The 27553-nt window shown below is 36.3% G+C and overlaps 1 protein-coding gene across 25 annotated transcripts in view; it reads right to left on the bottom strand.

The window, feature by feature from the left end:
* Positions 1–27553, bottom strand: part of SLMAP (sarcolemma associated protein) — an 82898-nt gene that overhangs the window by 33059 nt on the left and 22286 nt on the right. For 15 of the 25 annotated variants that reach the window (XM_086755892.1, XM_086755891.1, XM_086755898.1 and 12 more), the window contains 8 exons: positions 14988–15141; positions 9180–9252; positions 7771–7807; positions 6047–6109; positions 4318–4413; positions 3955–4026; positions 2949–3089; positions 1144–1281 (listed from right to left, as the gene is read on the bottom strand). In XM_086755892.1, the coding sequence (XP_086612018.1) occupies positions 1144–1281; positions 2949–3089; positions 3955–4026; positions 4318–4413; positions 6047–6109; positions 7771–7807; positions 9180–9252; positions 14988–15141 (774 nt within the window). The remainder of the gene's footprint in view (positions 1–1143; positions 1282–2948; positions 3090–3954; positions 4027–4317; positions 4414–6046; positions 6110–7770; positions 7808–9179; positions 9253–14987; positions 15142–27553) is intronic. The other 10 variants (XM_086755894.1, XM_086755893.1, XM_086755903.1 and 7 more) reach the window with 1 other exon arrangement.

Genomic DNA, 27553 nt, shown 5'->3' with positions numbered 1-27553 from the left:
GTACTGATATTTTTCTATAAATTTCACTTCAATCACAGTAACAGAGAGAATGAATCTCAAAATATTTTAATTAACTTTTTATCTGAGGAACCTAAGTTTTACAAGAACAGCACCAGGGCCCAAGAACTAAGAAACACCCAAAGTCTCCCAACATCTCAAATCAACCAAAACCCAACTCCTTCTGAACTGAATGTACATTGCACAGACCAACTTAATTGAAAGCCACATCTCTTTCCTTGCTGGATTTCACCATAAGTTTCAAAGACTGTCCTCCCTCAAAGCTAGGCAATAAGTTTCAATTTTGATCCTTCTGTGTATACTCATCATCATCATCAGTCATTAACTCATAATTAGGAAACCAATTAAATCGTAACTGGGGAATCAATGGCCTTAAGAGCAGCAATTTATCATTTTAAGGTGGGAAGAAAAGTCTTCTGTCTGAGGTGGCTAAACCACCACAGACTCAAAGAACCTAAGTTCAAATTCCAGTACTTATCCAAGACAAATGCAACAACTGTCTCAGGTCTACAAAGAGAACACAACTACCTTCCTCCTTCACATCATCTACCTATTTAGATAGGAGACTCTTTGGTAACAGACTTTAACATACTATGAATATTTTGTTCTCCAGAATGAAGTACCTTTAAATTTTAATATACTCAGACATTTAGTTTAATAACAAACCTGACAGCACGCTCCTTCTCCTTGGAAGCTAAGCCATATTATTACTATGTGGTAGGCTAGTTACGTTTGTAACTGCACAAAGAGGCAACACAAAATATAAACTTATTTCCAACTCTAGTTTTCATTCTCATTAACTGTAAGATGTTTAACTTGAAAGTTATTTGTCTATATAAAAGCAGCTGAATATAAAGTTTTATACCGTACGTAAGTTCATAGTAAAATATATTGGAGCTCTAAAAATACGGTAACTTTCAAAGTGAATTAAAAGAGAACTTTTTCAGCAATTTACATTACATGTAAAACAAAAGAATATGTAAAAGATTGTGCGCATCTTTCTTTCATTTACCTGTTGTTTAAAAAGTTTCTTAATTTGATTGCTACATTAGATATTAAATTGTGGTTATTTGTTCCACACATTATAGTATCACCATAAGTCAGACGATTAAATTCTGTCATTACCTTTAACTTGTCAGAAAGGTCTTTAATTTCATTTACAGCTCCGTTGTACTTATTGGCTAATTCTCTTAATTCTTCCTGAGTCCGCTCATTCATTTCTTTCAGGTGAGTACATTCATCTTCTGTATTACTTAAACTCCGCTGTAAGACAGAATTATTATGCAATAAGTAAAAAAACAACAGAGACTGATAATCTATCAAACACTGAAGTTGATCTATTTTTTTTTTTTCCCAAATAGTATATGTAACTAATCATATTGAACTGCTTTGTTCCTAATCACTAAGGCTAAACAAACTGATCAAGTCCTGGCAAAAACACTATTTATACAAACCTTTGTAATGTTCTACCCAAAGAATACATGATGTGAGAAGATATTAGCTTCATGCATGTGTAAAAAAAAAAAACAAACAAACCAAACAACAGGTTGTAGGTTACACAATTAATTGTGATTGATAGGAATAAAGAACTAAAATGTGTGATCCATCTCCCTCATTCTCTTCTCTTTTATGATAAGCTGTGAAAGTTTTATATTTTGTGATTCAATGTAATCAATAGATTTCATCATACTTTTCACCCAGCAAAAGAAGATTTAACACATTATATAAGCTAAACACCTCCAAGGAAGTGTTCTAATTTTTTTTCTGAACTCCACAATGTGGAAAGGCATCTAAAATAAGAGCCCCTTACTCAAGGGGCACCTGCTCTTCAGGAGGCAAGGAATGTTCCAGAAGTTCGCATCAGCTGGTGACAGCAGCACAACTAAGTGGCGGACAGAGTTTCCTCCTCATAGCTCAAGATTTATTTCCTCATTCTTAAAATTTTTTACTTTTTTTTTTTTGTAACAAGCTCTGACTTAGTTTGTCACCACTGAAACCGACCAAAACACCTTTAAACAAAAGTGCACTCAAAACTACATTATATAATAGTTACTAAAGGTCAAGTATCAACCAGGAGCCAATGATTCTTCTGTACAGAGAGAAAAGGACGTGGCAGGAAGCACTCAAACAAATTTCTTACTAAAATTAAATTAATATTTCTGCCCTAAGAGTCAAGGTAAAGAGGAAAAAGTATAACAAATAAGTCAGAAGATTCTTCTCTTAGTACAGGATTGGAAAAGAGAAGAAAGCTAGCAGTAAACATAAAAACCCAATAATTAACAAACCTGTCAAGAACTATTACAATATGAAAACATGCATTTAACTGAAATCTCATAAGGTTATTTATTACAGCACTACATGCATCTCATTCTCTAAAAAGCATGAAGAGGGTAGACACTTTGAGCACTTGAAATTAAGTCTTACAGTACATCTAATGACAACAGAAAGAGAAAAATAAAGCAAAATACAGTAATGAGAGGTATTACAGAGGCAGAAATTTTATTTGAAGAAAGCATCTAACACTTTGTTATCTTAAAAGCTCATTTTTAAGTGCAATTCATGAGTGGTTAAGCTTACATTTCCATAAGTTTCACAATTGAAACAAGGTCTAACAGCATTTTTTCTAATGTATGTACGTCATTTTCCCCTCACTTACTTCCCACACATACTAACTTCTGTAAGATAGCTTAATGAATTTTGAAACCTAGCAGAAAAAGGAGAAGATTAAAGAATAGTTTCTCACTAATTGTTTAACAATTAAGGTACCATCCAACAGGAGAAAAAACACTACTACTTAATATACTTAATATACTACAAGTGCCACAGTACAACAAATACTCGCGTATTACAGGCAACAAAACAGAGATCTAAGTAGCAGCAGTTATAACTATTTCAGCATTTCTAGAAGACTAGGCATGAAACTTCAATACCTCCACTTCAGACAGTTTTCTGACCACCTCAATTTTCTCCTGAAGGACCCGCCTCAGGGACTCTTTGGCTGTTGTTTCATAGTTGTGTTTGTCCTCTTGTAATGCTATAAGCTCTTTTCGTATACTGTCTTCTGTTTGGTTCTGTACATGTAAGAAAATTCAGATACAAAGACAGAATATAAATCACTATTTTGATGATTAAATATATTAGATTGTGGTAAGTATCTGTTCTATTCCAAAATGTTTAGCAATTTCTGGCAGATAGTAAAATGTTATGGACAAATCAGAAATCAAGTGTTCTTGACCTGACTGGGTGTAAACCAGTCTTTTTTTTTGATCTGTACATATGGCAGCACACATTCAATGATCAGCTTTGATTACAGGAAAACTACAGGGGTTTTTTGGGACACTACTAAGACAATGTCAGGCCTAGGAGACCTACTATTTAACAGACCAGAAACCTACAAGGTCCCTTCTGAAAGACCTCAAACAGGACCTGCAAAAAAAGTTCTTATAATGTAAGTATTTGAGAGTATATTATTAAAAATAAAAATTTAAGGCAGCTATAGATGGCCTAGACAACATTCAAGGTAGGACACACTTGTTACTCTGTCTCGGAATATCAGTCAGCTCATTTATAATGCCTTTTTTCAAATCCCTACTTGGAAAGAAACACCCACAGGGAACAGGACAGAATGATTACTTTTCACTGATAAGATAAATTGCTTTTCTGCATTTCGGTACATACATGTCTATATGCATACACAAAAGAAACCAGTTCACACTAAAAAATGCTGAAAAATAGCTCTTTTGAAGGGTTTTGAAATGAGTTAATTATAGGAAGGCAGTTAGAACATAAACTTTCTGAAATGAGCCTGTGCAATTTTGATAATCTGAATAGTATGAAAACTGTAGATCTATTCTGTACTTCATGCAATCATTTTAAATCTAGTTAAATGGCTATTTTTCAGCATTCCTAGCATTCAACTTGAAGTGAACCACTTACCTTTGAACATGCCTGTAATTGATTTCCCATAACCTCTAATCTTGATAGCAGCCTGTCTTCATCTATTAAAGCCTAGCAGAAAACAAGTATCACCTTAGTATTAACACGTGCTTTACGGAGTTCCAGTAGAGCTTTGCTTTAAAGACTTCAGTATTGTTGGGCGTATTTACTACTAATAGTTATTTCAAACTGGTACATAATTACTAAATTTATTAAACATTATCTTTTGCACAGTTTAAGGGAACCACCATAAGCTTTTTATTCTTTCTGCTGCTTTATCCCCCATTGTTTTTAAGTTAATAGCTAAAATTTATATGCTACTGCGTATTTCTGTCCATAAAGGAAAAGCATGCCTGCAGATACCTGCCAACTAGTATCTGAAGCCTCTTGTGTGACAGCAAGTAGTCGCTGAAGGGTTGCCAGCTTCTGTTCCAACATTTGTTCCCGATGTAAGGCTTCCTACGAAGAGAGCAGAGCACAGTCAATTCAGTTAGAATAACTGAGAAAAACAGAAGCAACATAAGAGATATCAAAATACAAGGAAAAAAAACAAAAGGAAGTATGAGTAGCAAACGTTGTCAGACATTCAAAACTATAATAAGCACATCCCATTTTATCCATCCATACATTTATTTAGATATTTTAATTAGAAAATGTTATCTATAACCTCAAGTTTCTAAAAATCTTCATTTTCCATGCATATGTTGCACATGCTGAGTACACACAGTAACAAGTTTTTTCTTCCAAGACTTAAAACCACTTTGACTTTTGTCATTCATTTGAGTAACAAAATTGTAAACAACAAAAGACAGCTTGGCAGCTCCCATGCAATGAGCTGTTCATCCTCAAATAAGGTCACAAAAGAAAAATGCCAAGCAAGAACTATTATTTTTATTTGATTTTTTGTTTTATGACAGTAAGATAGAAGAGCATCTTTGCTAACAATTCCAGGACACAGAGAATGAGCAGATTGGTGAGCAAGTATGTATTTGGCCTCCCAAGAAAAAGCATCTGCCCGAGCTGCTTCCTGCTATGTCAGCAAACACATATAATGTTAGTATCCATCTCAAAAGCCTCATTATTGACGTAAACAAATAAAAATTGCCATTACCAAAGAAAAACAGCCAAAGTAAGTCAGCAGAACTATACATAAAGCTACACAGAAATTACCAGTAAGAATGTTTTCACATCTTTTCCAGAAAGTTGATTTTATGATCCTTTCTAAACAGTTTATTTCTATATATTAGCCCTCACTTTAATATGTTGCCATTTTGCAGTCTTACCCTGTTGTGACATGACATCTTAAGAAAAAAACCACACCTACTAAACCTGAGACAGGAGCAGGTACAAAAAGGCTGGTGAAGCCAATGAGAAAGAAGAGCTGCCAGCACTGCTCCCTCCTTTATACTTTCCAATAAACACAGAGACAAAAACATTCATACTAAGAAATTACATTCAAAGAAATAAATTAGTTCTTGACCCATGAAATAACCTCTTGTTTTGTCACTCTTTGGTGGAAACAAAACTTTTATATGTGTACACAGTACATCCACAGCAGTGGATGATGCAAAAAATGTTACGATCAGAAGAATATCAGGGCAATAACGTAGGATAGGGGAAAGGCCAGGAAAAGCAGGTAGATAGCATTCAGGGGGCCTTCTATAAAACAGGGAGCTTTCACGTTTCATTCACAGAAGTCATCATTCATACTGCTCATGCAAAACCCCAAAAGTTTACATAGAAGTATACTATGTTCAATTACAACATAGAATCATAGAACAGTTTGGGTTGGAAGGGGCCTTCAAAGCTCATCCAGTCCAACCCCCCTGCAAGGAGCAGGGACATCTCCAACCAGAGCAGGTCGCTCAGAGCCCCGTCCGACCTGGCCTTGAATGTTTCCAGGGATGGGGCATCCACCACCTCTCTAGGCAGTAATGCTTTATATTTCACTACAGAAAAAGGTAGTTAAATGCTTATCACATTTTCCAGTTTACAAAATGCAAGCTAAAGAAAGATATACAAAGCCTAAGTTCTGTGTTTTGAACAAAGATTAAATATTCAGCCAAACTAATGCTGTCAAGAGAAAAGTTACCTGTAGATACTGTGAAAGCTGAAACAATTCCTGAGAATACATACTGGGAGTGTTAGCAGCAACCTGAAAAATATCGGAATTTAAGAACAAAGATTGTTTTGGATGTTTCATTAAACTCAAGTAATGCAAAATTCATCATTTAAATCCAGTCATGTAAGTAAATTTAAGATCCTCTAACAACAGGCATTTTCAATCATGTTCTGCCACTATTTATCTTTTAAAAAAAAAAAAAAAAAAGAAAAGAAAAGAAAAAGAAAAAATAGAACTTCCCAAATCTGGACTGAGGCCTCACTGCGTTAATGACTTTAAAAGTTCTTGAACCACCAAAGCACCAAAGACTTGAAAGCTTTTGTTTCATTTGAGATTAAACAGACAAAAAAATAAACAAGGTGCACAAAGGTAAAGCCATTTATCCTAAGGACAAACAGAAAGCAGGGATTTCCAAAACTGAAAATAGTGTCTCTCATATTTCAATTCAATGTCATCGTCCCCCAAACACACATATTTAATCACGTTTTCTGTTAACTTACTCATCATCATTTCCCTTTATAACCATCTGTTTCAGATTTGGGGAATATCTACAATATCTTTAATCATAATTGTTCTTGCTGCATATTAGCATCATCACCTTACTTCATTTCTATTCACATGCAACTGAAGGAAGTTTTACTATGCGGTGCCATCGCCTCTGCCACGCTTGACAAAGTCTGGCTTTTGGTAAGTCTTACTTTATACTTTCTATAGTCCCAGAAACTGTTCCGGACTTGAGAGTGCGGTGGTGGCAAATGTGTTTATTTACTAATTCTTGTAGGCTTTTCCTACACTGACATAAATTTGAAGTTGTTTTTCTCACAGTTACATCTGCAGTCCCTCCTCAGAATTTCTGCCCTTGCCCTAGATTCAAGCTACATACGCTGTTTTGAAACCTCAATTTAAATGCAAAGTCTGTGAACTCCTTGGGATGATGACTTCACAAATACATTTCCTTAGTTTCTAAAAATTTTGTTCTTCATGTTCAAAACTCTGATTTGAACCTATTTAAGTTAATCCTTTTTAGAGGCTAGACAGATAAATTCCTGATTATTTGTGTCAAAAGTTTACCTATTAACAGCTTTTCGACAAGTCACCCACACTATCAAAATTGAGTTAAAAAATTACACTAAACTGCCTCCACGACTCTGCAGTGAGTGACTCTGGCTGTATCTGTACAACAGTAGCAGAGAGGCTTGGTCTCAGTCTTCCTTTGGAACACCCCGTTTCCAGCCTGTGCAGTGCAGCTCCTCCTTCATTAAAAACCAGATGCAAAGACAACAGATCTCATTCAAACACTAAATCATGAGCTACTCTTGGGTCTCACAGATCAAGTAACAAGTCATGCAATATCCAAGACCTGTTAGTCAGTCAACCTGTACCTGGAAACCTAACCATCTTAACATAAATATGTTGGGTTTTTTTTGGTTTTTTTTTTGTTTTTTTTTTTTTCCCCCAAAAGCCATGTTTCAGATGCCATACTGTAAGAAGTCAAGCTACCTTGAAATACACACCGGGACACTGCATTACCTTCTCTACCTTAAATGTCACACAAAATATTAAACCAGGTAAAAACAGGCAGAGGAAAATATATATCTACATGTAACTAGACTTCACCATTTCTTCATTTTCATAACAAGTCAGAAAACAGCATGTGTCCACGTAAGGCAGAAACCAGCAAATTACTGAATTACCTTGTCAACAGGACTTGGTAATGGAGCATGGATGACACTAAAGAAAAAAAATTAAGAAGTGAACACAAAGTGCAGAATGGCAATTCAAAAATTCAGAAGATCCCTACTACTGTTCATTTAATCAAGATGTTTTCCATTTTAAAGTTTATTTTTCAGATAAAAATGAAGAGTTAATATACACCTGTGCAAAACCAGTTAGTAGTATGTTGAGCAACTTTTTCAAAGTTACAGAACTATTTTCAAATTATAAATGCAAGGTCTATTCTAAAAAACAACTTTTATTTCAGTGGTTACATAGTATTTGACTTTTAAAAAACTAATTTATTAAGATTTAAATAAATTTACACGCACAAAATAATAGATATGAAAAGACAGTGGATATACTACTCTCATTCACAAATTCAACAAACTGAGTAGAATAATATTTGGTAATTTACAGAATTTTGTACACTTCCACTAGATCAAATGTTATACTTGCACATCTTCAACAGAACTAAAAATTTAATACCACACATTTCTACTATTTCTTATTAGGACATGCAATTACATGGAAAATTTCCCATAATAATTTATTTTGACTTATCTTCCCAGAAGTAAAGATATCCTAAAGCTTCATGCAAATATTTCTGGATACTAATGATAAAAGAATATTTAAATAAACAAGGAAAAACATACAACTGCTAAGGATAAAATATGATTAAAATTATGTAATTTGTAACTGGCATTCAGTTACTGCAAACAAAATCTTTACATTTTTTGTCTCTACTACTCTTCGAAATTTTCTCCAAAATGTGCACATATACACAGAAACCCTCTCAGAGTTTCCAAACATTATTCCATCCAACATATTCTATCTTTTTTTTTCCCCCACGCCAGGCAAAACTTTCCTTCATTGTGATACCAAATAACTGCCCCACAAGGACACGTTACTGTATTACCAACCTGAAGAATACACAGTGTTACGTGTACACACACAGATACACCGTTAACTTCACTTAACTCCATTTAAAGGAGGAAAAATAATCATATCGAATAAAAAAAAAAAAAAAAAAAAAAAAGAGGGAAGGAGAACGCTCATTTGCTTTCCTTTTTCCTGTATTTTCCTGTCTGTAATACCCATTCCAGTACACTAAACCACAGCCAGTCAGAAAAGTCCAACTTGATAAGAACTTTTCTATTCTTTTATAGAACTTCTTTATTCTTTCAGAGTTGTCTTAATTCCTAAAAGCAACAAGCATATGAGATTTCTTTTTCATAATGCCTGCAAAAGAACCATGCTCCCCATTATTTTCTTCACATGATCACAGGAAAATAAACTGTTCCTATGCTGATTTGAAACATAAAATCCATCAAATTCTCATTATACAGCAGCTTAATTTTGCTACACATGAATAGATACTTATTCTTACTCTGATCGCAATCGAGCTTCCATTCCATCTGGAAGAAATAGTTTGATTGTGGAGACTATACATCCATGGGTAACTGAAAAGAAACACATACTAAGTCATCATGATTTGTTACTACTTAATTGTAAGTTCAACGGTTAATGTTACAGTAACCAAGTGAACTGCCTTAAGAAACTGTGAGGCAGGCAAACAAGAAGAGGCATGAATGCCTTCAAGCACCAGTGCCTGGGTCTGCATTCTCAGCCCTCCTCTGGAGACACGAAACTTTATCATTAGAAACTTGAAGAGGTTACGCTGTGTACCGAGTCCTGGCTGTGAAGCAGTTCCAGTTCCAATTCTTCCACATGCAGCAATGCCTGCAAGTTGTCTTTACTGCAGCAAGTTACAAAAGTTAACTGTATGTTTTGATCACAAATGAGAAAAAAGGCATGCACCTTGCCTGTGCTAGGTAACAAGAATGCAGAAGTATGAACAAAATAACGAGCTACTCTTTTGGCAAGATTCCAATGAGCATATCCCAGGATTTAAAACTTAACACATCCAATTCATGTCACTAGACACTCACTTCAACACCTGGAACTTGCCAAGTGATTGTTATTTACAACCACAAGGATCAAAAAGGGAATGCAAAGGAAGAGTATAGGAACCATGCAGAAGTACATCCTCTTGAACACTTTGAGCAGCATCACTGAAGACAATATATCTGTGTTTTGGTATGCTTGACACACACATCTAATGCATAGCCCTAGACAAATGGTTCTCATTTCAGAAGGAGAAATTTAGTCCTGCTTCTCCAGGACTAAATTCAAGGTTCTTTGAACTCAAGAAAGATCCTAAGGAATAAGAGCAGGAAATGTAGTATTTGATTATTACATTAAGTTCAATCTCTCTTCACAATGTTTCCGAAAAACATTACTGATACCACTTTCAAGGACATTGCAAACAGTCAAATTACATCTGGTTTGAGTTTGGGTTTTTCTGTGTTCTTTTTCCTAGTATGGTTCTATGATTTGCAAAGTAAAAATACTTTTTGATTACATGGACATATAGACAGACACTGTTCCAAAAAAATACTACTGCAAGCTAGATGCAAATAAGTATATGGTCACCTATCATCTAACACTACAGCTAAAGCACCCACCAACATACAAAGACAAATAGCTGCTCTACTTTCACGGTTATTAATACCGGCAAAACAGTTAATCTCCCCTTGGGGGAAGGGGAAGGAAAGAGGAAAAAAAAAAAAAAAAAAAAAAGGGCAATGGGTGTTTTAGGACTAGGACAATGGCAGTACTCCGCAGTACTACTGGGAATCAAGATAGGTCTTTGAGGAAGCTACCTCAATAGAATCTAAAAATACAGGAGAAATGATCCAACTAAAAAGAGTTGTTCTTAACCTTTATGCAGTGCTAAAAGCTAAAGAATTGGAGAAGTATCCTCTTGGCTACAGCACCTTGTTTTTCAAGCTGACCTGGTAAAATATGAAATTCACATGCCAGGGAAGAGCCAGGATCCCATTCTCAGAATAGATTAATGCATGGGTATTAGGGTCTTTTTGGCTTTAGACTTAAGTCCTCAGAATTCAAAAATCTGTTCTTGCAAAAATATAAAAAAAAAATATATTAGCAATACTAGCTGTAGCATGTAATTCTCACAGTTTTAATAATTAACAATATTTCCTTTAAGGCATTAAGAGGAAATTAGCGATTTCAAGAAGTATTAGGGTACCTGAAATTAAAGACCAATAGACAGCTTTACCTTTAGGTCATATATCAGGTGGGTCTGCTGTGAGATTATAAAATTCTGAAGTTTTTTCCCCATCAACACTTAGACTGGGAAAAAAAAAAAAAAATCTCCTAAAAGCTGCAGGAGCTTTCTTTGTGTAAAAAAAAATTAAGAGATAAAGAGGATTTAGCAGAGGATGTCAAATAGACAGGTACCAAGCATTTGGATAGATTTATAAATAAAAATAATTTTAAAAAAGAAAAAAAAAAAAAAGCCCGCACTCTGCCTTTTAGCTATCAGTTCATTATAATAGGCAGAATAATGAGACAGCCTACGGGAAAGGTAAAGCAACATATAAAACATTATTATAGCAATGACTGGATAGCAGTAATTGCTTAAACGCAAGTCTATTCCTCTATTCCTTTTGGGGAATAATTTAAAAAAAAAAAAAAAAAAAAAAAAAAAAAAAAAAAAAAGCAGCAGCAGGAAGGCAACCTCTGGTTGTCAGACGGGATGAAGAAAACCCTTCTCAAGCGCTGCCACCCTCCCTCCCTCCCCCGCGTCCCGCTGCCCGCCGCGCACTCACCTCCGCGCCGCCGAGGGGAGCGGGCCGCGGGCCCTTCCCGCCCCGACCACGGGCAGGCGCGAGCGCGGGCAGCGCGGCGGCGCCGCCGCCAGAAGGCGCCCCAGGGCCGGCGGCCGTCCGCGCGGGCACGGCGGCGGCAGCGGGAGCGGGGCCCGGAGCCTCCCCCCGCCGCTTCCCAGCCCCGAACGGCGTAAAAACCGACCCCTGCTCCGTTTGCTCCGCGGAACTTCAGCCACAGACGTGCGGCACCGGTGTGACCTGACGGCCACACGGTTCGCCACGCAACTCCCAAAACTCACCAAGAGCTGCCCCGAGCCCTGATGAGGGGTTTATGCTCCCAAGGAGCATAAAAAACGAGAATACAGAAATAATCTTTGTCTGTCTGAAAATTTTTGCTTCACGGAGAGCCAATTTGCAAACGATGCTCTCATTTTTATTTTCACTTGTTAACGTGATAACAGCAGCCGTGGCAATAACCAAAACAGCGCTAAGAATCGGCCCCTCTCCTTCCCCTGCGGACCTGAATGCGCAGGGTTTCCTCATCTGCACAGCCCTTGTCGTACACCCCACAAAGGAAAAGATGTATTACAAACAAGAGTCCAAATTTGGCTAGACGAAAAAGTGCATAAACTGTATTTGAACTAAATCATCGGGTATTATTTGACCCTACTTGAAAGCCTGCTGCTCCTTTCCTCGTGGGGACGTCACCGCCAGCTAACTCCTGGAATGCCCTGGCACTGACTGGGAAATTTAGGAAGCGGTGGAAGAATCTAAACCACAGTAACACAGGGGAAAGCACGGCAAGATGATTAATAGACAAGCACTGTATTAAGAAGAGGGAAATGAGCAGGCCTGTGTGCTTGTTCATAATACAAGTGGACAAATAAGGAAGCGGGAGGGTTGGAAACATTTCTCTGGGCCTGCTAACGACTTCAGCTCAGCAGCAGAACACGGAGTATCGGTGCTCATGTAAGTTATCCTGAAAAAAATCACATACTGAACATGCCATTGTTTTAATGAACCAAACTAACATCGTAACTGCAAGGAAACTGCTTACTAAAACACAGACTGAACAATAAAAATAAATGTATTCGAGCAATATTTACACAATTCAGAATTTGCATAGGCAAGTAAACTCTGCCTTTGCCATTACCTTATAATTACACAGCAAAATGCTGAAATGTCTTGTGCAAGTAAGGCATTATGTAAATACCAGAATGCAATATGGTTTTTAAACAGAATCACTAACTTAAGAAATACTTTCATGTCTGTTTCATTACTAGATTAGGTTAACAGTAACATCTAAGCTTACTGAAATGAACTGGTGGAAATAAAAATGTTTGTATGCATTCCAACTGCATTCACGGGTAAACACTTTAACTGTTTCATGCCTCAGCATGATGATACAATCTTCAGTCATTGCTTGCGGGAGCACGGAGAGGGAAGAAAGCAAACTTGTATGCTCTTCCTCATTAGCTAGCTCAACACATTCACGAGTAACATGAGTACAGTTCCAACATTCAAAGCTAGGGAAGAGGAAAAGGAAGGCTGCACAACCTGATCACTCATTAGCCAAATGCCAGGTTGCTGGGATCATGTTTTGTAAAACTAACATAAAACCACCAGGAAGAACTACTACTGGCAAGAACCTCTGGCAATAACTTGCTTACGATTAACTTCCCGCAAACTTTCACATAGACTAATTGCAAGTAATTGCTGATAAAACAAGTGAACTCCATTTTTTCTTCCAACTACATCTTAAAATAAAAATTGCTTTAGGTATAAATACACATGAAGAAATATAGCTTTGTTTAGTGAGGACAGCATCTTGTCAAATTAATAGTTCCAGGTTAATTAGATGCAATGCATTCCTCTGATTTATTCCATGTATATTGCTAGTATTAATAAATACTTGCAATCACTCCACATGAAATAACATTTTAACTAACTCCCAGACAATTCCAACTAGACATCCCGGAGTTAAACCTTCGGAACATCATTTTTCAGAAAAGTGAAACAGTGTAATGTAACCTTCACTACCATGAATGACTCAAAAAAAACTATTGCTCCAGCAGATCTTCAGCACAAAATATTTAACCATTGCTTAACAACGCTTTCCTTGAACATGTATTCATTAACCTTCCTCTGATACTTCAGACTTTGAGAACTATAACCTGCATGGCTAAAGACTGATAGAATTTGCGAGTAACAGATGGAACAGGCTTCATGTTTTTATTTTGTTCACTTAATGCCCTTTAAAATTTCTACTATTGTACTATGAGTTGGTTTGTTGGGTTTTAAGAGCTTGGTTTGGTTTGGTTTGTGAGGTGAGTTTGTTTGTTTTTATTAAAAAAAATTACCATCAGCGTGTAAAAATCAATACAATTCTTTCATTTCATTCTTTCCTAATCCATTCCTCTTTAAGGATAAGCTCTATGAAGGTGTTGTTCAGAAAAGTAGTAAAGTGGAAGAGCAGTGATTGCAGTTCTGTCATTTTATTGCCAAATTTCTGTGTTACTGGATTAGGATTCTTCAGAACGTGGCCAAAAGTTTGATGCTTACAGAAAGTAACACACTCACTAACTTTGGAAAGTTTTGACAATATTGATTACACCCTAATAATTCACATACTGACCAGTCTTAAGAAAGTATGAGAAATTACTCCTGAAACACTGTACATAAATGCAAAAGAAAAGAGATAGAGCCCACATTTTTATTGATTAACACAGACATATAGCTATTACCGTAATATAAGATTTCTTGAACATGCAATACTGGGAAAAGGACAGCAAGAAAACCAAACAAACAAAAATCTCATCACCTCATTTTTGAGCTAGTAACATCTTTCTATCCTCATTTTAAAGTACCTGCAGAATCCAAAATCAGTAGTCACAGAAAGAAAAAAATAGGTATCCAGGTACTTTGACAAGAATTAAATTAGCCTGTTTCAAACTTATGCTGAGTACTTTGTCAAGAAATGCAGTTTCATACTTCTGCCACATTATTTGCTGAAACTTTAGGGTTTGTAAGTATGAAGGAAAGGTAGTTACAAAACTAAAATAAAAATAATTCAACCCCCCCACCACCACCACCTCCAGCACTATGCACACATGTCCATGCTGCACTTTTAAAATTGCTGTGAGTCAATTTAAGTGAAGCAATAGCTAAACATGTGGTCCCAGCTCAGCCTCCATTTCTGGATCTGCATTTCCACTACATGCACTAGCACATACAGCCACACAAGGTGGGCCATGGAAACAACCCAGTTAAAAATCTATTTGGGGAGGCCGTGTGGATATAGGGGTGGTGTTCTCAGCAGAGCAGTTTCTTGAGACAGTTTACAACGTGGCAACAAGAGTCTCTGCCAGCACAAAGGAGGGAAAGGGTAACAAGAAAAATCTCTTACAACAGGAATACCATTTACTCTTAAAGTTTGCGTTGTAATAAGCTGTTCTAAATAAACACACTTGAAAAAAAACAAACAAAAAAAGGATCCATACCCTTACCTTTCCGCGTGTTCTCCGTCACATCTACACCAAACTGGATGATGTCACCTGACATAATTTCACATGGTGGGCTTTCCTCAGATCCTCTACTCAGTCTCTGACTATTAATGAAGGTACCATTACTACTTTTAGTGTCTTGAAGATAGAACTGTAAAAACAAACAAACAAAAAAGAAAACTATCTGAAAAAAACAAACCAAGTATGATGAAACTTAAGCTCTCAGTAAAAATTTGTTTTCTATAAAATATAGCTTGACACCCCATTGTAGAAGACGAAAATGTATCAAACTCAAAACACCCTCCTCAGGATACAACATCTTCATATTATCTACAAATATTTGTATTCTATTTACATTTTTTTTTTACCACATGATTGAATTCTAGCACATACACTACGCAAATAATTCCTACAAACTGTGCTTAATCTAGTGTCTGCATGGAAAGGATCAGACATTGTTAGCAACACCACCTTCTGCCACACATATGTAATAATTTATATTTATGTTGGTGAACACACAAAAATTCCAACTGCTCATACATTTAAGGTACTGGTATTCCATTATAGAAGACTAGCAAAGACTAGCACTGAGGGCACCAGAAAAAGCTTTGGCAGAAGACAGAATTAAGGAATTGTAAGATGAGACCACCCTGAAAATAAGAAAAAAAAAAAAACAAACAACTAGGATGTTTTTACCTCTCAGGGATACTAGTTCACACCATTAAGTTAATCTCAAGATTGCTACATCATCAGGTATCTTTGTAAATATCCATTTGTAGAGTTAATTAAATTTTAATAGCAACTTACTGAATCTGAAACTGCTTATGACACAAGACTTCTAGTCAAAACTGCTGCATCTGAGAAGAGGTTACAAGTGAGTCACCTGGCAGAAGACCAGAGTCACTGGCTGAGACCTGATCAGCAGACGGCATGAAAGAAGGGACTGGAATGTTACCAACCTGCCAAGTGTAACTACTCAAAGGAGTCACCTTCATAGTTCAAGATGACAATAGTTATTACAGGAACCTGATGGGACAGTATGAATGCTGGAAGGGAGGCATTTCAAAGGAATCCCATCAAGTCCCAAAGCAAGCATAAGGCTGGAGGAGAGATGTTGCCTTCAAAGAAATTAATGTATTCACATGTTTTTCCTACAAAAGCAACTGACTTTTTTTTCAGGATTCCCTGCAAAATTTTCCATGCCTTTATTTGCCTCTATTATCAAAAAAAGTTATATATAGCTCAAAAAAATAGTATAGAGGGAAAAGGTGAGTTTAAATTGTAGTGACAGACCAGCACTAGGGCTCTTTAGATCTCCTACTGGAAAATGACACTGAGCGTATGAGATGTATCCTACATGCTCGCCTCAAGTAGCACAAAGCGGTGCCCCTAACCTGAGAGCTTAAACACCACTTGGTCCTCAGAAGACGGGACTCGATACAGTCATCAAGGGGAATGCCAGCACAGGAAAGCGCAGCTAGATGTACGTAATAACAGGATGAAAAGCAGCACATGAAAGATTTTTTCCAACATATATGCCTTTGATATTAAATTAAAGAAAATAATAATTAATAGTCATATGTTCATAAAGATGAAGGTAAACACAAATTATGGATAGATCAAGAAATTATGGCTGCATTCACTGCATTAACAACCAGCCTTACCCTACTCTAAATAATACTCTGCATGTTATGAAACATTACATATTAATATATAATAATAGTATATAATATAGCTTTTATAACAGTTATAAGTTTAAAAGCCAAATTAATTAGCTTGTTAATTTACTAATCTGAAAGTACTGAACCCTCTCACGGCTCAGTGCAGAGAGAATTCTTCTTTAACTTCCTGTTTGTTATCAATTAGTGTTCTGCTCCATTTGAAAATCTTTCTGTTATGACAAAGTGAGTCACAAGCAAGGAGAAACAAACACGCTTGTGCTTATTTGTTTTCACCCACCCTTTCCTCTCCTATGCATAACACCTGCCTTTTATCCCTCCCATTTTTGACTAATCACTTCCCTTTGTAAACACACTTCTGCAGAACCTGCAGATGCAGCAAGGACATGATAGCAGAGGGCAATACAAGAGAGTGATCACACAAAAGGAAGGTGCAACAGAGCATCAGCAACACAAAACTTACAAAATACCAGTAGACTCCAAAAATTCAAACTGGAAAAAAATCTCTGTAAACAAATGGCCATAGAAAATACACTAAACTGAATATTATTAAACCGATGTCCATTTAACTGTATGCTACTGAATTTTACTGTATAACTTTTAGAAAAGTGATGCTCTTGAAGTCTTTACAAACAGGATTAAAATACCTTTCTTGCTGCATCTAGTAAAGAAATAAATGATACCAGCGACACGTTAATAAGCTGATGTCTAAGCAGAAAAACACTGACTTCAAGATTTAGCAAAAACGATTCAGTCATCTTGTGTTTAACGTAGCAACTGGTCAGCAACCCAGAGTGCCGCTCCCTTTCATGTAGCAAATTCAAAGGTTATTTCCATACTAGTTTTCACTAGCTCAAATTATCTTAAAGGTCAATCCCTCCATCACTTCTGTATCATTACTAAAAGTTATCTTTAAAAAACAAAGTCAAGTACAAGCCCCGAAACACACACATGTGTACAGTAACTAGTATTTGTGGTCATATACTGGCATTTAATGTACTATTAACCATGCAGTATCCTTGGTGGGTTCTCCAATTCCCAAAACAGCAGCTACGCAATACAGTGCCTCCTGTGAAACCAGCACCATTTGTTTTCCTACTTTCCAGCGCAAACCAACGCACTTTAGCAGTAGTGCCAGCTTAAAGAGTAACTATAAATCTTTCCCTCTCCCAGTTCTCATGGCTGAGTTGCACCACCACCTCTTCAGCTCTACTGGCTCAAGCATTTGTTTAGTCACAGCAAACCAGTTCTGAGAGCTGATGCAAGTTATATGAGGAAGTGCTTAAGCCAGTACGGCCAGAAAAAAGGGGAGCGTATACTGACCTAATTATGCTTGCTTTGATAATTCAGACCTCTCTTATAAAACTGAAGTCCCAGCCCTTCTGTGCCCCATACTAACAACTAGCCCAATTCAGAGCAGAGATAGTAGCTCACACACATTCAAAACAACTCAGCTTCCGAGTACTGTTAAAGAACTATTACATCCTTAATTCAGATTAACAACTGTATGTATGTTCGAGTGCTAGTTTCCCCTCTTTCTTAAAATACAAGGTAACATAAAACTATTTAAGACACTTACTCTCCAATATCATAACACTTTCTCAGACAAAAAAAATAAATCCTAAGCCACATTTCTTTCTTAGTAATTTACGTTCTCATGACTGTTTGCATCCTCTCTCATTTATACCCCATTAGCAAACTCAGTTAACTGCAGATATCCTACCACGCTGCTTCCACAAAACTCATGGAGACCTTATTCTAAAGTAAAACTTGTAGCTCATCAGTACACTCAGACTTCTCCAGCATAGTCGATCTTTAGAAACTGCAATATGGTTTGTTTCCATGCTTTGCAAGGAATTATGTATTAACTTTACGAATTTAGTATTTATCACATTTCAAGTCACTGTTCAGTTTTGCAAACTGAACAAAAGTACCTCCTCTGCTCTGACCCGTGATGTATAAAAATCTTATTCCATTGAAGTTCCATTGCTTTCTAGGTCAATGACTCAGAAAAGTACCAACAACTTGGTAAAGCACAGTTCACATTTTATTTTCATGCAGCTAGGCACCACTACAATTTCCCCCTTGTAAAAAATTCATAATATTTCCTGCTTACTGAAATAGAAAAATTATTCCACAGAGATCCCAGACTATAATGCATTAAATTTATGCACATACAACATACGAATCCTAGCTGGTCTGAGGAAGTTGCAAAATTGCTATGCTCCAGAAGGTCGGATTTTAACGTCACCTATGAAATGTAGGTAACTGTTTTCTTCAAAGAAATAAAACCAAACAACAACAACAAAAAATAATTCTGCTTAACAATTACTGTGGTAACACCTTCCAAGAGCTAGGCTGAAGAGGACCCCTTACTTAGGCTGACAAGTGAGAAACTCATGAAGCGTTTTGTTCCCCAAGCCATACACCCTCCTGATACAGGATGAGACACTTCTGAATGATCGCAGAGAAGACAAAACATGGATTCAGAAATGCACAGAAAATTTAGAAAAGAAAGCAGCACGCTTCTTCAGTGATTTAATTACTTGGATTTAATTACAGTACAACACAATGGTAGAACAAACACCTAACAAGCTTTTGGTTTAGTATCTTACTACAATACTTGCTTTTAGCACTGCCTTTTTTTCATCCTCATGATACACAGCATTTCTCTCAATATACTGCATTAGTTCACTGAGGATCAAACTAGAAATCTAACATGAAGTTCTAGAGTTAGCCTGAAGTGTAGACAAATGCATCATTGCAAATGAACTTCTAATTAAACTGCTAGTTTTAAATTTTGTTCTGAGAAAGCTAAAATGTTAATCTCAAAATAACAGCAGTGCATAATAATCACACACAGGCTCAGAAGTCAAATCCATCAGAAGTCTTCCTATTGTATAACTGTTCATTACAAGGTACGAGGTAATAAGCGCTCCACACAGAGGGCAACAGAAAAATCAATGTTTAAAGAGTAACTGCTCTATTAATGAGCACCAGTAGTGCAGTAAGGCAGTAAATCAAGAATGGTGATCAAGACAGACTCACATAACATCTACTATCACAATATACAGCCATCCTTTTTCATTTTAAGAGCACATTGCTGCTACTCCATCTAACCCAGCTTGAAACTGCAGTTCAGGACAATTACACTGAGAATTACAGTGAGGAGAGTTACTGGAGAACTGAGACAGTTTGTCTGCAGAGATGTGAGATCTGCTCCATGAAGAGGAGCAAATTTTACATCTAAAAATGCAGACATTGACCACAGCATATAATTAAACATATTTCAGCCTTATTCCATAGCTGAAATAAGTAAATAATAAGCACCAAAATGTAGGCCATTGCTTTTTACAGAAAGTCAATCATTAATGTATTTTATTCATTCAATATATTTTAACTGCCTAGACAACTAATGTAGAAAAAGAACCCCAATTTCAGGACCTCCTAGTTTACTATTCTTTTCCTCATCTCTTATTTCCTGTGTAAAAGAAGTATATACTACTCCCATGTGCTTCAGAGCCCTGCTACACAAGCTTTGAGGCACTAGTTTAAACCAGAAAGATTTAAATTAATTTGTTGAATTCTGAACTATAGCCACCAAGACGACACCTTTATTTTTGCCATGCTTACTACCACAAAGGGGCAGCAAGGCTGTCAGCTAGAGTAGTTAAGCCATAAAATGCTGCAGTTATGATGACAGATTCTTCCCCTACCCATGCTAGAAACTACATGATCAATCACTGAACAACTAACGCTGGCACTACAAGTGCACCCCCGAAGCACAAAAGGTAGTACTCAAACGCAGCAAATAGGAATCTGGAAACTGCAATACTTGCCCTAGAGTAATACTGCAGTTCAAAATTGGACTGAGTAGTAGTAGGACTGTGTTTGTTTATTTGTGTCATCCTAAGTATTCTACTAGGAGGTGAAGTACATTGGCTTTACACAGTTTTAATTGTGCACAAAGATTTTAAAACAATACATAACAGGATCAAACCAATATGGCCAACATTTATCACATGCAGCTAGACTGCTTTTTCACCCATACAATTCAAAGATCATTTTATCTTCTTTGAAGTGTTAACACAGAATATTTTCTCATTTTGGGAGCAGCACATCTGCTAGCAGAGTACACTGTGCAAACCATACCGAATTCCAGGTCGGTCCTTTGGCTGCAAGATAGAGAAGTTCAAATGCTAAATTATCTCCAGAGCCAATAGACTGAGTTCCTCATTCTGGTCTGCTTAGACACATCCTGAATTCCTTTCCTCTCACTTGTCTAACTCCACCCATCTATCAAGGAAGTAGAAGTATTTCTCTCCATAAGAAAGCATAATTCATAGGGTGGGGCACATCAAGCAAAATTGTTTTTCTATTTAGTTTTATATTTCTTAAACACATGGATCTAATAGCTCTTAACTAGCACACTAACTTTTGAGTTCTTAGCAAATCTCCTTTTTTAAAATGATTCTAGCTACCTGAGGCAGACACACACTATGAAACTAGAAGTGACCAGCTGTGAAGAAAGGGATTTTCCAGTCAGATCGAACAGATTGGGGGAGTGGCAGCTGGCTATTCAGGAACTGTAAGTATTCAAGATCCCCAGAGAGAAGCACAACTTGCTAGTAGCTTTCAGTAACTCCTTTGGAAAAGAATAAACTTAATAACTCTTTCTACACAATCAAGGAATAAAAGAAAAAAAAATAACCTTCTTTGATATAGCACTGAACAAAAAATATTCACTCTTAAGTTTTCAACTGGAAGTGTAAGCCTTATGTAACTCCAGCTATTCTGATGAAAAAGGTTAAAATCCTCAGCTACCCCCATGAATTCAGTGCTATCCTTCCAAACCTGCCAGTAGCTCCAAGAGGCAGGAGGGAGAGGACAGCAGGGAATATGCTGTTCTGCTGACCAAGTTGTTCTGTATCTGTTTACACCTTGAAGTTTTGTTGACTGTACTGCTAGGACAACCCTGCTGGCTGCTCATACCTGTTGTCAAGCAAAATAAACTGTGGCACTACAAGCAGTTTTGTGCCAGCACAACTGAGTCCGGGTATAAACAGAGTTCAGCCTTTTCTGGATCTATTTGAAGTGCTGTAAAGTATTAATCCTTCTGCTGCTTGCTGTGTCCTGATAGTTCAAGTGCTTTGAAGTTCACTGCAGGCCCTGTCATTCAGCTTAACTTTTGCCTGAGCTAAGTCAGCAGACTGCCTGAAACGGACACAGGGGCTCTGACAGGGAAGGGAAGACAGGTTGGATCTGTGGGGAACAGGAGGAACCACCTTAGGTAGAGGGGCAATGCCGAATACTGAGAGGCACTAAAAGCTTAAACTCTGCACAAAACATACGTTTGCCTACCACCTTGAGTTGCTCTGGCATGTTCCTCAGTAGCAAAATGTCACCCTCCTGAACAAAGCAGAGCAAACATTTCCAGGTGCGTTGTACCCGCAAACATTTCAGCACAGACCTTTCTTTTGACACATGACATTGCAATGCTTATTTTAATTGGTGAGTTCTACAGACACACTTACACCTCGAGGAATTTTAAATTATCATATACTAAAAGCATTCACAAAAAAAAGAAAAACCTGAAAGGATGTTTGCAGAGTTAATATCATCTCCTACCTGTTGTGCCCATCAGGCAGAAGTATTTACTTTCAAACTCACTATTCGAATCTCACATTTGCTAATAGACCAAACTTACTGGTCTGAAGGTGAAAATCTGAGGACTCAAGGCTACTATTAGTCAATAGCTCTATATTTAAATATTAAAAACATAAAACTTACTTAAATGCTTTAATTTTTTTTTATTTGTATTAGGAAGTGGTCATTATTAACAGAAAGGCTACTAAAAACATTAAGCAATACTTTTTAATTATTCAGTTTTAGAACTAGCTATGTGGACCTTGAAAACATTTTATTTAAATGGTTTGGGCTATTTATTACACAATAAAAGTCTCACACAGTATTGTTGCATTTTTCAAAGTAATTAATATTAAAGAGGTTGGCTAAAAGTTTCAGTTTAGGACTTCAAATTGTATCACAATCCAAGTTCTCTGGTTTTAAACAAAAGCAAAAACGCATACTCAAAATTTAAAGCTTGTGCATATATATATATATATATATATATATAAAAAGAATGAGGGTTAACATCTCTACCGCTTGTCTCCGAAAGTTTGCTGTAATTATGCATTGATGTCCCCAACTTCAAACCATAGTCTCACACATCTGTGACAATCTCTACACCATTCAAGACTAAGGTCTTTGACTCACATGTGGTGATAGACAAAAGAAATGAGGCAGCTGAACCCACCACCATCCTGCTTATCTGCTCCTTACCCATCACAGAATGAAGCAAAGTTGGCTCAATGGCAGGGACAGCTGCACAACTCAGCATGGTTTCAGAATTCCTATCATTTTCAGTTTGCTTAATTTGTTTGGTACATAACAATGACCTGGGCTAAAAATGAGCATACTTTAGAAGCTGGTTCCTAAGCCATATAATCACACCTCCTGCAACAGCAGCATCATTCAAGACGAGAACGAGAGAGAGCAGGCTTCATTCTTGTCAATTGCTATATGTCAGAATCTTAAGACCTTAAAGTACATTTCACCACCTGCATTTGGAGTTCTCTGTATTAGGAGATAGCTGGCTGAAGGTAGAGTAAATTAAAAAAAAACAAACAAACATTATGACCTGCATCATCTTTGATTTCATAAAATGTAAGTAAACAAACTGCTTTACAATTCTTGGAACTTCCAATACCCCAATGGTCAGTACAGAACCATATGAACATCACTAACCCACTTTCAGATTACTTTTATTTACTTTAGCTCTAAAAGGAACTATCAACACTCCAGACACCTAGAACAACAAAACTTCTGAAAAAAAAATACGGTAGTAATATGGTGATGGTAATTTATATGGAAAAAATTCTTTCATATAAGATTATCATCACAGAATACCAATATTAAAGTGATAGCTTATAGTGAAAACAACGCTTTACTCCATAATTCTGCACTCATCCAAAACTCTGCACAGCCTTGTCTTTTTTTTTTTTTAAATAAACTAAAAAAAAATCCTGTAACCAACCAACACGAATAGAAACATCAGCGGATGGTTCCCCTTGCTAACCTATTTGCCCTCACCCTCCTCTGGCAGAACTACTGGCATTCAAGTAACCTCACAAACTCCTATTTTCTAGAAACAATTTGTAACTGAACTTGACAGTTGTGAAGTTAACTCCTCTCAGTAATCACATTCTGTAACTGCAAAATGCAATATGATCCCCAGTCACAGAAGAACAAGTCCTGACCATCCTCTATTATGTAGTAACACCTCATTCCCCAAAATTCTGTAATAAGTACATTCATGTAGAAGATTCATGCTGAAGGACGTGACCTGAAGGAATCCTAGGCATGGTACACAATATTCATTCCTCTTACTGAATAAAGTTTTCTGTGGTAAACAGAAGGTGTGGAATAAAGTAGTCCAAAAAGGTAAAAGTTACTCATGAGTGCTGATCTATCCGTAGATTATGCAAATAATCCAGAAATGCATTCACTGCCAAAATGAGCAGAATGACAAGATACTCTCCAAAAACCTCAACATAAAATGTTTTACCACAAAATTAACACCACGGTACAAAAATAGATCTCTCTCTACATCAATGTCACTAGTTTTGATGCAAAAGGCTATTTTAAAAAGATGAGATCTAGAGGAAGAGTTCTAATTTACAAATAATTTGGTTTATATATAGCTGACTGACTTGCTACAGTGAGACATCTGTCACCATAGTTACCAATTGCTACTCTTTACAAGACCTCTTTTACTGAACTTTTGTCCTTGTAGTTCACAAGAATTCCTAAAAATTAGCCTTCTGCTACAAATGCTGGATAGTTTCAGGATAGCTATAAAAATTTTATATTTATTCTCTTCACAGATGAATTCAAGTATGTCCCTTCAAATATGCCATGCTTTAAAACTGCCTTTTGTAAGTAAATCACAAAAACAGATTAAGGCCATTAACAGTCTCAGAAAAGGAGATGCAACTCCATTCTGAATATAGACAAAACAGAAAAGTTTCCTACAAAAAATTCCCCAGCTCAGTACTAATTATATATAACTTCCTTGAGGAAATAAAAAAATTATTTTATTTCCAGTCTACACGAAAATTCTCAGGTACAACTTTCATTCTATGTGAAATTATCATCCTGAAGATGCTGAGATATTTTTAAGGCATATTGCTGCTTTAAGTGCTAAGCTAAAATATATTTATAATAAAGTGCAATCAAGGGAAAGATTCCTGAGAAATGATTACCCACACACAGTCCCAAGACGCTCAAATTGACTCACTAGAATACAAAAGCAACAGAATTAAGATATTTATTTAGTATTGCTGCTGTCATAGATGACAAACAAACAAACAAAAAAAAAAAACCCAAAAAACCCACCACCAACAAAAAACTTCTCTGCTCCATAATAAAAACCTGACTAATGTAATGGACTCATAAAAATAGTAAAAATTAGATTAAAAATAGGTTTCCAGAAGGATTTTGTACTTGTTGCAAAGAAGTTGTTCTGCTCTGTTTCATTAAGGAAATTCTGTCTCCTGTTACGCAAGACATTTATACAGCTATGTATCATGTAGCACCATGATACCAGTGATTACTTTGTATAATTTACATCAATTTCTATCACCACATCAAACATTTACCCAGGGGAAAAACATATGGACAAGGTGACTTTCTGAGGTTTCGCTTAATGTGACTGTGTTCTCTATATTAATCAATTACGGAAACATACTGCAACTTAATATGGCTTTAAAATAAAGAAACAGAACACCTTAATAGGCCATTACCCAGAAATTCAGGCTTCTTCAGGATAATCGCTTAAGATAATAACTTCTAAGTGTAAAATATTGCTGAAATACTCATCAATTGTGATGCCCTTACATGAATGCTTTCCTCCAAAACTAGACTTAAAGACAAATGCTGTCATTTACTGTAATAAATTTAATGATAGTTTGGCAACATGACATATTCAAACTTTGCAATAACAAAAGTAAACATTATCTTGAAGTGTACAAAGTCCCAAAGACTACATTCATAGGATGTGTGTATCCAGATAAAATAAAGAGTTACGAGCTCTGCAAAGGTTCCCATACGTAACTCTCATTTCTTTTCAAATGTATGTTCCTAAAGGTGCACAATTTATCATTGCAATTTACTTTTACCTTCAAGTGGCAAAAGCACCTATACTAATATCTTTTACTAAGGAAAAATGCTAAAACTATTCAAATAAATGAAATTTTTATTCTTAAATTCATTATCAAGAAGCAGTTAAACTTGATAGGTACATTCTTTGGCCAACTTTAGGAAGTACAAGATCAAAATAAACTGTGGTCTTGTCTCCAACTACTGCAATGAAAATGATGACATAAAAAGGGAGATTTCTCATGTTTGGACATAGCTTTGCCCTAATTTAGGACCAGAGCTAAGACATAAATCACCTTGTCTTTAAATTTTAAGAGACTGACTTTATTAAAATCTTGCATAAATAAAAATTAAGCCAAAGATCTACAGCAACTACTAAAACAAACATTAAACTGCTTCAGTCAGAAAACATCGACAGTGAGAGAACTAACAGAATTGACAGAAATAGCACAGGACAAATGGAAAACAAATGTTTGGGGTTTTTTTTAAAGGAAATCTTGAAATAATATCAGGATCTGTCAGAGTAAATACTTAGAATAAGAAATCCAAGACTAGCATTATCCATTGTTTCTGCTTCCTCAAAAATCTTTGAGATAACGAAGCGATTAGCAAAAAAAAAAAAAGTGAAATTTAAATTTCCTTAAGAAATTTGCATTATTAAAGTTCTATCAGCAATTACATTTTTCATTTGCAAGCAAACTGGAGAAAAACCACAACAGAAGTCAAGATTACCAGATACTCCACCAGATGAAAAGCCAGAAGATCTACTTCTATGAAAGTAAAAAAGTACGAGGTAGCTTCTTAGTTTGTCGGGAAACTCCAGCTCTCAACCATAATCCCAGACATTTCAAGGCAGCTGCATACTGCACAAGCTGCTTAACTATCTTGCTACCCACTAAGTTTCTCCAATTAGTTAATCATTACATCAAAGCTCCTCTACACCTTGCGGAGAAGAATCTCTTCTCACGTGTTCACTTCTCAACTGTGTAGATAATAAAGGGAGAAGTTGTTGAAACTATTTCAACCCTTCCTCATTTCCACTCCTTCCACAGAAGGCACTGTGTTTACCTACTGTCATTAATTCCATACCACTGCTGTTTCATGACGGAGAAAACTCCCAGTGATCACACATTCAGACAGGAAAAAAAAAAAAAAAAAAAAAAAAGAAAAATCACATCAGATTTCACTAACATCTCCAAATGTAATAGTGGTTTGGTACCATCACAAAAACACTACATAAAAACTCTAGAAATTTATCAAGTTGTCGTCTCCCTTCCTTTCAGCTGGGGACATATTCAATTCTTTTTTTCCCAATGCAACTACAGTATTTTTTTTTAAACACACATTTGCAGCAGGCCTAGTTAATTCATCTCTCCTTTGCACAACACAAAGATTTCTTGCTTTCTGACATCATCTGTTCCTGAACAGACACGTGTCACAAGGAAAATAATGTTCAGCACATTTCTAAGCTACAGCTGAAATGACCATACTGAGGATAAACTTAACGTTATGGTGATATACATTCAATCCAGCCAAAAAAGATGCAGAAGTACAAGTCCTAACTCAAAAGAACTACTTAAGTAAAATTACGCTGTACTAATTTTAATCATGTCAAACTAGATATTTTTGTAACAGGTCCAAACCACAAACACTACCAGAATATAG

This window comes from Chlamydotis macqueenii, chromosome 10, assembly GCF_036417535.1.
Source record: "Chlamydotis macqueenii isolate bChlMac1 chromosome 10, bChlMac1.mat, whole genome shotgun sequence".
NCBI classification, from domain to species: Eukaryota; Metazoa; Chordata; class Aves; order Otidiformes; family Otididae; genus Chlamydotis; species Chlamydotis macqueenii.
Note: the sequence above shows the minus strand (reverse complement) of the source record. Positions and strands in the feature narration are given on the sequence as shown.